Genomic DNA, 13,878 nt, shown 5'->3' on the forward strand with positions numbered 1-13,878 from the left:
AACATACTTGAACATGTCTTTCTAAACATTGCCTGTGACGCAGCAGTAGTACCGCAGCAACGCGGAAGTGTGCATGCGAGTTATTAGCAAAGAAAGACTGGACACAGAAAGTTTTTTTAAAGCTTTAATAACATGCCTTAGCATTTCTTTCCAAACACTGCCTGTGACGCGGCAGTAATACTGCAGCAACACGGAACACAGCAAAGTCACTGAGACGCGGCGGTAACACGGTAGCACAGCACTAACAGGGCTGGTTAAAAAAAACATACCAGTAAAAGTAAAAAAAGAGCCGTCTTCATCTTCCTCCTGTGCACTGAAACCATCGAAGTCTTCCTCCTTAGTGTCCGATTGGAATAGCGTTAGATATCCTTCGCCTCACACTTTCTCAGTCTCTCTTTCGTCGTCGCTTTTATGCATTTCTTCGAGTGTGAAGAGGGTTTGTTCATGCTAATCTTATTCATGCACGAAGCGCTAAATTACATTAAATTAGCGAGCGACACGTATAGCTTAAAAGCGGCATCATATGCATTTCTTTTGTCCCCCATAATGACGGTTTGTGTATAAAAGCTTCCTGTCTTTGTGTGAATGCGGGTGTGTGCGTGATGCGCGAAATGTAAACACAAACTAGCACGTCTTCTTCGGCGCATTATCTCTTCTTTGTCTGTCTCGCTCTTGCTTCCTGCTAGAGCGCCCCCTGGAGACCGGAGGCCGTAAAAATCCATAAGTACGCTCCAGAGTAGACACAAGATAATGTCATCAACATGGACTGCCTTTGGCTTAAAAGCGGCATCATATGTATTTCTTTTGTCCCCCATGATGACGGTTTGTGTATAAAGGCTTCCTTTCAGTAATGTCCGTCTTGATCGAGTTCTGCGTGATGCGCGAAATGTAAACACAAACTAGCGCGTCTTCTTCGGTGCATTATTTCTTCTTCGCCTGTCTCGCGCTTGCTTCCTGCTAGAGCGCCCCCTGGAGGCCGGAGGCCGTAATAATCCATAAATACGCCGCGCCGCTGTTTAAGGTTCAAAGTAACCTTCTGAATAAAATGCATTAAAAGTTCACATTCATTACAACTTGTTTTTGGTGAGCAAAATGTCAGAAGAATTGAATTTAAATGCTGATTGATCGGGTTTTAATACAATGCAGATGGTCCAAACAGCGCCACTGCTTTGTGTAATCTCTGAGTGACATGGCAGAGTAAGAGAAAGGGTTTAGAGCACAGGTGTCAAACTCAAGGCCCGGGGGCCAGATACGGCCCGCCACATCATTCTATGTGGCCCGCGAAGACAAATTGTATATCAAATTTGTGTGTCATTACTAGAATTGCAAATTGTCTTCACTTTTAATAATATCTTTTTTTTAAATATTTGACCAGTTTTTACTCGTCTGATTTGAAAACGAGTTATTTGTCAGTTTGTTTTGTAGCTTTTACTGTATATAATAGTGTTAAGTAAAAGTGATCAAGTCATCACAAAAATCACGAAAAAAATCTTATATAAGCCGCACCTGACTATAAGCCGCAGGGTCCAAAATTTTGGAAAAAAGTCGCGGCTTATAGTCCGGAAATTACGGTACACATTATGCCCTCTTTTTCCTTCGAGGGATGAACTGTTACTGACCTGGTTTCCACAAGCTGCTAATGATTTTGACCACCATTTTCAGAAAAATGGTGCACTGACACACTGGCAGAAATGCTATCAGGAAATTTGTCAATGCTACTAATCTGTAGCTATGAAGTATGAACGAATTTCACAATAGAGTCACATTCTAAATTTGTTTCAAATCAGTGCATGTTTTTGTAGACACAGAATATGCGATAAAACAGAAACAAAGAAAGATGAAAAATAAATAAAGTGGGAAAATCCAAAGAAATTATGCCAACATAAGTGGATCAAGGTCATTGTTTGCAAAAAGTCTTTCAGGTTTTGTTGGTTTGATTATGGAGGACACTTGCATACACTGGCGGATGGGATGACTGATGATTTCCAAACACTCCTGATAAGTTTTGGACTGGAAAATCAAGTCCTTCCTGAGGAAACTGAATTTGTTGTTGTTTTATCATCTGTATGAGTGAACACAAAATATTGAAATCGAAAAACAAAAATACAAAAGTAAACAGTTTATTTCCTAGCATAAGCATCCTCTACTAGCAAGGATGTATAGAAATGCATGTCAGTGCAGTTTAAAAAAAAAAAAATCAATCTACCATGCCAAAATAACGTGTGAATATCTGTCGACTGAAGTTCCAGCCCGAGAGAGAGATCATTCCCAGCTGATAGGAATTACACAAACATTTCAGATGTGCCCGCTTCGTGCTTTATCAAATGCAAAGAGGGCACCAAGACAGCATTCCAAATTACCGTATTTTCCCGACTATAAGTAGCAGGTTTTTTTTCATAGTTTGGCTAGGGGGTGACTTATAATCAGGAGCAATAATATGTGAAATTATTAACAATTATTAATTATTATTTGATCATCAACACATTACTTACGTTCTAGTATAGTTGATCACTTCAGATGTTATTTCCACTTTAAACCACATGAGGTCACAGGCCAGTGGAATAATTGGAACCACTGACAATGAGTCTGAATTCATTCACTGATTTACGGTGTCAGCGGAGTTCATTATAACACAGAGGACAGAGATTGACACAGAGGACGAAGATTTCAATGGATTTAATGATTTGGAGTGACATGGATGGTTCAATACAATTGTTATTTCTGTTATAGTTATTTGATATATAGTTTATATATACTTATATTGGCCTGTGGAATAACTGGAACCGCAACTGACGACGTGTCCTACGTCAGCGCCGCATGCACTTCCGGGGTCAGCAACGGCGTTGTTTACACAAAGGACGAAGATTTCGATGGATTTAATGATTTGGAGTGACACGGATGGTTTGATAAATGTGTTATTTATGTTATAGTTATTTGAATAACTGTTAATGTTACGTCAGACACGTTCTCAGTTCCTCGTTTGTGTTTATGTAACGTTAGCATACCGTATCGTTTAGCCTGTTGTTGCCTGTTTATGTCTGTTCTTGGTGTTGGATTTTGTCCCACCAAAAATACGACTTGTACACTGGTGCGACTTGGAACTAAATTGTTTTTAGTCTTTGCACACATTCTCATCACTTAAACATATTAAATGTACTTCATAAAGCCTTTAATAGAACAAATTCACCTGACAGAATATTTCCTCAACACAACCGGCCAGCATAATCCTATGACTGTCAGGCTGTTAGGGCCCTGAACTCGCTACCCCCTTCTGCGTAGCGTGCGGCACTGTTGCGCTATTTTCGGGAATGTCTGCTGTACGCGCACTTGCTCCTTTTTTTTCTGCTCCTCTTATTTATTTATTTATTGTTGTGTTATTTATTCATTATTTATTCAGCACGCTTTTGTTATACTTGTTTACTTGTTTGTCTGTTGTGAGCCATGTCTTGTCACCGTGGGATAGGGGGGAACGAAATTTCGGTTTCTTTGTGTGTCTTTGGCATGTGGAGAAACTGACAATAAAGCTGACTTTGACTTTGACTTTGACTTTGAATGACTTCAACCCTATTGACAGCATGTGGAGCACCCTCAAAAAGGAAATGTATTAGGGTAGATGACAATCCACTAACAAACAGCAACTAGGCGTGGCAATTCTTGGTACTTGACAATGGGTCATCCATGTTCCTTGTCTCCGAAAACACAAACATCCATGTTCCTTGTCTTCGAAAACACACAATATGAAAATAGTCGATGGCCGGATAAACAAGACTGCAGACAAATTGTGAATATTACCGTCTCCTTGTGGTCTGAATGTGTACATACGGAGCCACCCCAAAAATGTGCAGGTACGCATTTGCAAATAGTCTCACGTATTTGTATGTGTATGGCAAGACTGTAGTAAAAGTCACATTTGAGAGTACAGGAAATCAAGGGTGTCAATGTTTACAGGCCACTCACTTATACATTCAAATCAATGTACGCATTTGCTAATTCATGTTACACGTGTAACATTAGTCGCATGTTTATAGATTTATGTTACACATTTGTGACAGAAAAGAGGATTCTTTTTACATATATGTGCATTGAGATACGCATTCGTAAATAGTTTTGCTACCATATTGGCTCCATACATGAGATTGATGGAAACTCTATATTCCATTTTACTGTGATTTTGCAGTCTATCAATAAAAATGTGTTTTATACTGCCATGTTTATAACAAGATTGATAAAAAGGAAAATAATAATATTTTTTTTAAAAATCCTTCTTTGGGCTTTACAAAAATTATTCGCTGATATGGTTTTGTGTATTTGCCTACCACACTCACTCAGGAGATCTAGGGGTCTCTTTCCGAAGACACATCACCATCTGCCCCACTACTTGCATTATTGTCCTGTCGGGAACCAAGTGCACTCTTCTCCCTACTTGATTCAGAAGGTCCCTTTGAGCGTGTCTTTTCTTTCCTCTGCTGCTGCTTCTCCTGCTTGGACAAGTGCGGGGGAAACAGAAAAAAAAAAAAAAAAAGGTTCTGAGTTAATTCACCTTTAAGGTTTCCTCTATGCTTTTCAAAAGACGTATGGGCAATCAAAATAAAATCTAATCTAATCTAATCGAAATAAATAAATAAATAAATAAATAAATAAATAAATAAATACATATTCAAAAGCAAGGTGCTTTTTTCCTGTTGTGTCTCAGTGTAATTGATTTATTCCTTGAAGCATTAATTTTTAATTTGTACAATTAGAAAATATGATATTGAAACTGAGCACATCATATGAATATATGGGGCCAGTACCCATACTGACAGGACCACTACAACTTGGCACAGCATTCAAAACTGAAAGCACCTTAATGTCAGACCCTGCACGCGTGCACATACACACAACATTCAAGTGGAGAGAAACATTTCTCTCCTATGGACCCGGGGCTAAGTGTGCTTAAAAAAAAAAAAATCAGCACCCTGGTCAGATGTCTGCTTAACCCTGCTGTGCACAAAATCCCAGATCCTAGGAGAGATAGGCGCAAACTATGTTGGTCATTTGTCCCTCTGTGCCAAACTTAGCCTATTGACTGGCCTTTTATCCCTAATGTTCAGCTTTGGCTTCAGTTCCTCATTGCCCAGACCTAAACATTCCAACAGACAAGATTAAAATTCTGTGGACTGTTTAACATTCCTTCTTTTAGGCCAGCAAGCCAAGCCCACTAAAAGGAGGGTAGCCAAAGTCCGTTATGTAAACACGGGGAATTCTTTCAAAGTTACTGAAATGAATGAAGAACAGCATAACCTTGGATGTACGATGATAAGAGTGATATATGTCTATAAAAACCAACACCTGCAAATATAATGCAATAGTATTACCACTCCAGGATGTTTTCCGTTCCAGTGTATTCCTGTTGGGACGTCATGCAAAAAGGGAGCAATTCAAAGATGCATGCAATGGGCAAAATACGGTGAAGTGCAATTTCACAGCACAGCTACAATTGACGCTTGGCATTTAGGACAGGGTGATTGTTGCTTATTAACATGAGTATTAAGAAAGGCTGCAAAAAAAACGAAAAACAAAAATCATGTATCCATCGCCACCTAGTGGTTTACACCGGGACATGAAAAAGTGGTGAGCATGGCAACTGATTGTTTTTCTTGTCTTCAAGCAAGCAAGTGCACCTAATCGGTCAGGTTTTTGAACCTATAAAAACAGTAAATGTGTATTTTTAAACATTCAGTACCTGACGGGGGTCTGAAGAAACAGGAGGTGACGTCAGCTCAATAGTAACTGGACCATCATTTTGAATGTGTAATTTCATGGAGGCCCCAAATTTTCCATCTAAAACACAAGGAAAATATGTAAGCATGTAGGTGACACCAACATTAAGAAAATATTTAGTTTACAGGAATTTTCCTAAGAGAAAAATCATAACAAATTTTTTATGTTACTTATTTTGATATTAGTCAGAATTTATTTTGGTTATCTTGTATGGGATAGGCTCCAGCCCTCATAAGGATAAGCAGTTCAGAAGATGAATGAATGAATGAATGAATGAATGAATGAATGAATGAATGAATGAATGAATGAATGATAAGCCAAAAAAAAGTTCCTTTATGCCCACTGCCATCAGATGTTACAGCAGCAGTGTGGGAACACAAGTAGACTCCATGCATCTCCAGATTTGGTCCATATTCCACCATAGTACCGGTATAATTCAAAACGGAAAAAGAAGTAGCATCACTCAGCAGAGCCTTCAATACTGTGACTGTAGCCATCCTAACTGCAGGCAATTAAAAATCTGCAGCTAAATTAAAAAATAATACCACAGCACCAAAGTAGTGAGGATGTGTCCTACAAATTCTGGCTTTATCTTTAAAGCCATCAGTTATCAATCGTCATTTGATTAATTTTAAGAAAATATTACATTCACAAAAAAGGAATGGCTTAAAAAGGCACCTCCATTTTTACCCTCATCCTTTCAGAATAGTGTGGGAAACACACACACGCACAAAATCACGCACGAACGCACAAAATCTAAATAAAAGGCAACCATACAGTATGATGGGATGATATGAAGTCTATTGTGGTGCACTGATGGCTCGTGATGTCACAAATGATGAGCCTGGTCTGTGCAAACATAACATTATATTTTTCAATGACACTTTAGAAGTGGGGTCCAAACTTTACCCCAAGTATGAGCGTGTTCATACTTCAAGATATCAGAGAAGATAGTATTTTTGGATGTCATAAAGATGTACAATTTGGTACATTTATAACTATAGCTAGTTTCACACTGCAGCTCAATTCAGATTTTTTTTTGCCCATAGATGACTTTCTTTCATGCACTGTGAACATTACAATTCAGATTTGCACATGTTAGCTATGCTTCTTTTGTATGCAGATAATAAATCACATATGAATGCTATGCGTCTGCAGTATCCGCACGCATCCGACCTCGACGTCACAAAAAGCTCCACGTGGGTTTGGAAGAGAATGCTCGGACTACTGACGTCGTCCGTGACGCCGTAAAGTTGATTTGAGTAACAGTTGATTTTACATTTGATTTTAATGTAATCCCACTTGAAATTTGAAACCCAAAGTGTCCATTTCTGGCAACTGACAGTTTGCTTATTTTGCAATGAGATGAAATCATCTTTCGTTAGGGCTGCTTGATTATGGCTAAAAATCATAATCATGATTATTTTTGCTCAATATTGAAATTCTGATTATTTTCACGATTATATTTTTGAAATTGGAAAAGCATTTACTAAACATGTTTGGAACAGTATTTAAACGTTCATTTTCTACACAAACTAGTTCAATGTTCAGTTCCCAAATTATAAAATGAACTTGTTCAGTTCATAGTTCATAAGTGAAATTTCATCAACTAAATTTATGGTTCCAAAAATGGAAAGTTTATAGTTCTTTTCTTGCCCCAATCAAAAAAAAAGTTGCTTCGAGCTGCTACCCTCTGACATTTTCACGTTGATTTTACCCATTCCGTTTACACTAGTATCCAGGTGATATCACCGTACAATCTCAAATGGATCGTAGGCTGTAGGTTAGTAATCAAACGTATTACGCTTTCCCACTTGGAAACTCACAGCTGTAAAAATTGAACTCCTTTATATTTGTTTTACTACAGAAATGAAATAAAAGTCATTATGAAGTAAAATCCTCCTGTGCACATAAGACTTCAACTAAATGAGAACATTTCAAATTTAATGATCAAACCTGAACATCCCGAAGGATTTTAGATTCTATAAAACTACATTTTGACATGTTTTATATATCTTATATATAAATTAATGCAACTCCAGACCACGAAAATGATAATGAAATACAGAAATTATAAATATGGGTCTGTGTGTGTGTATGTATGTATGTATGTATGTATGTATGTATGTATTGCACATTTCTGTACACTACCGTTCAAAAGTTTGGGGTCACCCAAACAATTTTGTGTTTTCCATGAAAAGTCACACTTATTCACCACCAAACGTTGTGAAATGAATAGAAAATAGAGTCAAGACATTGACAAGGTTAGAAATAATGATTTGTATTTGAAATAAGATTTTTTTTACATCAAATTTTGCTTTTGTCAAAGAATCCTCCATTTGCAGCAATTACGGCATTGCAGACCTTTGGCATTCTAGCTGTTAATTTGTTGAGGTAATCTGGAGAAATTGCATCCCACGCTTCCAGAAGCAGCTCCCACAAGTTGGATTGGTTGGATGGGCACTTCTTGCGTACCATACGGTCAAGCTGCTCCCACAACAGCTCAATGGGGTTCAGATCTGGTGACTGCGCTGGCCACTCCATTACCGATAGAATACCAGCGGCCTGCTTCTGCTCTAAATAGTTCTCGCACAATTTGGAGGTGTGTTTTGGGTCATTGTCCTGTTGTAGGATGAAATTGGCTCCAATCAAACGCTGTCCACTGGCTATGGCATGGCGTTGCAAAATGGAGTGATAGCCTTCCTGATTCAGAATCCCTTTTACCCTGTACAAATCTCCCACCTTACCAGCACCAAAGCAACCCCAGACCATCACATTACCTCCTCCATGCTTAACAGATGGCGTCAGGCATTTTTCCAGCATCTTTTCATTTGTTCTGCATTTCACAAACGTTCTTCTTTGTGATCCAAACACCTCAAACTTGGATTCATCCGTCCACAACACTTTTTTCCAGTCTTCCTCTGTCCAATGTCTGTGTTCTTTTGCCCATCTTAATCTTTTTCTTTTGTTGGCCAGTCTCAGATATGGCTTTTTCTTTGCCACTCTGCCCTGAAGCTCAGAATCCCGCAGCCGCCTCTTCACTGTAGATGTTGACACTGGTGTTTTGCGGGTACTAGTTAATGAAGATGCCAGTTGGGGACCTATGAGGCGTCTGTTTCTCAAACTAGAGACTCTAATGTACTTATCTTCTTGCTCAGTTGTGCAACGCGGCCTCCCACTTCTTTTTCGACTTTGGTTAGAGCCTGTTTGTGCTGTCCTCTGAAGGGAGCAGTACACACCGTTGTAGGAAATCTTCAATTTCTTAGCAATTTCTCGCATGGAATGGCCTTCATTTCTAAGAACAAGAATAGACTGTCGAGTTTCAGATGAAAGTTCTCTTTTTCTGGCCATTTTGAGCGTTTAATTGACCCCACAAATGTGACGCTCCAGATCTGAACCCCATTGAGCTGTTGTGGGAGCAGCTTGACCGTATCCAACCAACCAACTTGTGGGAGGTGCTTCTGGAAGCGTGGGGTGCAATTTCTCCAGATTACCTCAACAAATTAACAGCTAGAATGCCAAAGGTCTGCAATGCCGTAATTGCTGCAAATGGAGGATTCTTTGACGAAAGCAAAGTTTGATGTAAAAAAAATCTTATTTCAAATACAAATCATTATTTCTAACCTTGTCAATGTCTTGACTCTATTTTCTATTCATTTCACAACGTTTGGTGGTGAATAAGTGTGACTTTTCATGGAAAACACAAAATTGTTTGGGTGACCCCAAACTTTTGAACGGTAGTGTATGTATGTATGTATGTATGTATGTATGTATGTATGTATGTATGTATGTATAATTATAATCTAACAATTAATTTGTGAGACATTTCGTAACACATTGGTTGATTTTGTTCCATATTTCATTAATAAATAAAACGTATAATGAATTAGGCATCTATTTAATTATTTCATTGTGCATTTATTTATTTGCTTGATTTATTTAATTCAATATTTAATTAATTAATGAATATTCAATTAATGACATTTACCATATTTAATTCATGAATATTTTATTTAATTAATGAATGGTATTTTTATTTGATGAACCGTTTCATGATGTATTTATTCATTTAATTTGGGCACTTTCGGTCCTCCAGAGGTTTGAGTGCTCTGAGTGCAGCGGTTCTTTCTTTTCAGGCATAAATGACCTTTTAGGATGGGATGTAATGGAAAAGTACTGTACATCATAACATACTGTATGAAGGTGAAACACCTTTAAACAGCTCATTTGTAATTGGCAAATGGTTAACACTATCAAGGCAAAACTTATGCACTAAAGCATACCAAATGGAGGTGTCATTATTTGACCCACCTTTAACCAGCTCAGGCTTGTAGGCACTCCTCAAGTTCTCCAGGATGCTGGCATAGAAAGGTTGGGCCAGTTCCGCGGGCATAGCCAAGTGGAAGTCCGGCTTGTTACCCTTAAATATGCACTGGAGTGTAAACTGGCTCACGCACAGCACCTCATAATCCCAGTCCATAACACTTTTGCTCCATGCCCGACCATTCTCATCTTCAAACAGCCGCAGGTTCAGGATTTTACGTGTACTGCAGGCAAGAACATAAATGTAGAAACATGAGTGAAATGGGTGCCAGCCACAACAGAACCAAGAAAACAATACAAGTACAGTATATCGACCTAATTTAAAAGGACACCACTGGACCGACCACTCAAGCCGTCCATGGAAATCATATTACTACCTCCTGATTTCAACATTCAAGAAATTCATTTTTCATTCATTTTTTATTTTCTCTCTACAGACCTTTCTCACCCAGGTTGCAGTCTGTTTGAACTACCGTAATTTCCGGACTATAAACCGCGACTTTTTTCCAAAGTTTTGAACCCTGCGGCTTATAGTCAGGTGCGGCTTATACAAGATTTTTTTTGTGATTTTTGTGATGATTTGATCACTTTTATACACTCGTAAAAAGGCTGTGGACCACTGTCGTGCGGTATCTTGAAGAAAAAAAACAACAACAAAAATACTATTTTGAAACACTACTATGGCTGCTGCTTATTCTGGCTGTGTTGCTTGTGGCTATTATGAGCTTTAGTAGGAATGCACGCTAGGTGACCTGCGTCAAAGGGCTCTAAACCCTGTCTCTTACTCTGCTATGTGACTCAGAGATTACACAAAGCAGTGGTGCTGTTTGGACCATCTGCATTGTATTAAAACCCAATCAATCAGCATTTAAATTCAATTCTTCTGACATTTTGCTCACCAAAAACAAGTTGTAATGAATGTGAACTTTTAATGCATTTCATTCAGAATGTTACTTTGAACCCTGAGGGTTAAATGGCGGCGCAGCGTATTTATGGATTTTTACGGCTTTCTGTGTACTGTGTTTCTTTGTAAAAAACTCATGTGCACGTGCGGCTTATAGTCCGGTGCGGCTTATGTAAGAAAAAAACAAAAATATCCCTGAATTTTCGCTGGTGCAGCTTATAGTCCGGTGCGGCTTATAGTCCGGAAATTACGGTACTCCCCTCCGGACGGCGTTATAGAGCTCTGTACGCTAAAACCAGCAGACACAGAGACAGCTTCTTCCCCCAGGCTGTTGCTCTGATGAACTCACACCACTCTTAGAGTCTCAGAGTCATTACTGTGCAATAACATCATGCTCTCCACACCTTTTTTGAATTGTCTACACCATAGGTCGGCAACCCATGGCTCCGGAGCCACATGTGGCTCTTTCATCCTTCTGTTGTGGCTCCCTGTGACTTTGGAAAATAATGAGTATTTTATAAAAATTAAATTTTATTTTAGTTTGTTCATTTTAAAATATAATTCTGAATTTGAAGATTATGGTAAACTTGTAACATTAAAATTAAACGTTTTTAATATTTTTACCGCTCAAACTATGCGTCACATCTGCCGATGTGCGACATTCGAATTCCTGGCATCCCTCACGTCTGGCAGCCGGCGTTTTTCCAGCACACAATACTCTTATTACACACCGTGTGTGTGAGTGTGCGTGCGTGTGAATGTGAGAGAGAGTATTTTATTGTATAGTACTGCACATGTTTATCAGCATGTTTTTAGTTAATCTGCACATTGGAGACTGGTAAAACGCAATTTCAAACTTCTGTGGTAACCCTGTTACAGAGATCTTTGACAATAAAGTAAACTTGAACTTGAACTTGAACTTGATAAAAGTGACATAAATACATAACTATATATTAAGTGAAGTAGTCCTTTTTTTTAATTCAGGAGGACAACTGGCTGCACACTCCAGTACACGCGATTGGACAGAAGCAGACTGCGCATTTTTTTGGTTTGCATTGTTCGTTCAGTGCTGGTGGATAATATTTGGATAAGTTTGGATTTTTATCTCATAAATAAGAGGACAGGTGACTGCAGGCTGTTTGCATTGTTTGTTCAGTGGGTTGGGTAAGTTTGGATTTTTATTTGTTAAATACGAGGACTCAAATAGACACCGGGTATTTTATTTCAAATTAAGCATCAACCAAGTGTAAAATGCTTTTTGTTAAATGCAGAAATAAAATTCTGTGTTCTCTGTAGCAGTTCGTTGATTTCATTTTCATAAATGCAATTGTTTTTTGTACATAGCATACATGCATAATATATATAATGATGTCAAAATGGGTTGTGGCTCCGGGTGCTTTCTTTTCATTGGGGAGCGGTCCCAAATGGCTCTTTGAGTAAAAAAGGTTGCCGACCCCTGCTCTACACTGTTTGTACTATGTGTCCTCTCTGCATCCATTGCAGCCTGGTCATCCTAGAAGCGGGACCCTCCCATCTGTGGTCTCTTCTCAAGGTTTCTCATTTCCCCTAGCTGGAGTTTTGAGTTTTTCCTTGCCCTCTTGGGAGTTTAAGATCAGGGGATGTTTGAGAATATCTGCCATTTTTCACATGTCCTGAGTGTTGTTTTTAGTCACCTAAATGTTGAACAGAGGCTGTGATTTACCGAAGTCAAATTCCTTGTTTGGCACGCTCAAACATGGCGAATAAAAAACTCTTGAATCTTGAATAACCTTGGCCAAACCAGGCACCCAATGGGATCGAATGGGGGACACGTGAGAACATGATTATGCAATTTGATATTATGTAATATTACTGAGTTTTTCCTCTACGTTACAACCTATTAAAATTACTCACTTAATAAGAGATTACTTTTATTTAAAAACAACATTCATATCAAAGCCAGGTGTGTAAAACTGTGAGAAGAGTTTTAACTCACGAACCGTCCTGCACTTACATGTACTCAGCATTTGTGTGGGTGTCCTCCACAGATATACCTAGCAACACACACAAGCCACGTCCTATTGAGCTGATCTGATCGTCTCCCACTGCAGAAAAAACGAGGAGAAAAAAAGTTGATGAGTGGGTCAAGTGTTCCTCAGAGCAAGAACGACAGGATAGCAGAAATTCAGCTCAGCTTTCAACTTCTAAATGATACATTACTTCGGCAGGGGTGTTATCATTTGATGTCCAACACCACCGAAGGTCACATGCGCCACTAACTTGAATATGTAAAGACGATCGGTGGTGTACTTTAAGTGCAGTATTGCGAAGTCGTTCCAATGCTAACCAAGCTACTACTAGCTCAACCTGTATTCAAGACGAATTGACCACGACACATCCAAAACACTAAATGAAAGCAGTGTTTCAAATCAACTGTTCACCTGTCACAGACGCCCTGGTAACTCTTTGGATGATCGCTTTCATTGTTTTGTTGATGTTTTTTAGCACCTTGACACATCTAGTACATAAACACACACGGGGGAAAGTCGAAGAAACGTTGTCGCCCTCTAGCAGTTTCTTCCGGATTTTCACTTTCACTCACGTCACGTTACATTACAGCAGGGATTGTCACCCAGTAGTAAGAAAACAAGAAAATGGCCTTTCCCTGGATCACAGATATAGTCAACCTGTGTATTCACTTTTTTTGTGTGAATTATTATGTTAAGTGGTTTGCCGTGAAATGTTTTCCGTTGTAAATTATGTGCCAATTCAAGAAATGTTGAGAAGCATAGTTTCCCTGAAGTTCTATTGAAGTGTGTGTGCGTGCGTGCGTGCGTGCGTGCGTGCGTGTGTGCGTGTGTGCGCGTGTTTTATTAATTAATTAATTAATTTATTTATTTATTTATTTT

At 38.8% G+C, this 13,878-nt stretch overlaps 1 protein-coding gene across 2 annotated transcripts; it reads right to left on the reverse strand.

The window, feature by feature from the left end:
• Positions 1–1,765: 1,765 nt before the first annotated feature.
• dtd1 (D-aminoacyl-tRNA deacylase 1) lies at positions 1,766–13,572 on the reverse strand. Of its 2 annotated transcripts, XM_049721008.1 has the most exons (6): positions 13,411–13,572; positions 12,984–13,074; positions 10,075–10,310; positions 5,726–5,823; positions 4,326–4,478; positions 1,766–2,062 (listed from the first exon to the last, which is right to left on the reverse strand). In XM_049721008.1, exons 1-5 carry the CDS (start codon positions 13,451–13,453, stop codon positions 4,335–4,337), a joined length of 612 nt encoding a protein of 203 aa, XP_049576965.1. In that variant the 5' UTR covers positions 13,454–13,572; the 3' UTR covers positions 1,766–2,062; positions 4,326–4,334. The 2 variants fall into 2 exon arrangements, with proteins under 2 accessions (XP_049576965.1, XP_049576964.1); XM_049721007.1 differs by lacking the exon at positions 1,766–2,062 and having other exon boundaries at positions 2,662–4,478.
• Positions 13,573–13,878: the final 306 nt, after the last annotated feature.

The sequence above is a fragment of the Syngnathus scovelli genome, chromosome 5 (genome assembly GCF_024217435.2).
Source record: "Syngnathus scovelli strain Florida chromosome 5, RoL_Ssco_1.2, whole genome shotgun sequence".
In the NCBI taxonomy this organism is placed as follows: domain Eukaryota; kingdom Metazoa; phylum Chordata; class Actinopteri; order Syngnathiformes; family Syngnathidae; genus Syngnathus; species Syngnathus scovelli.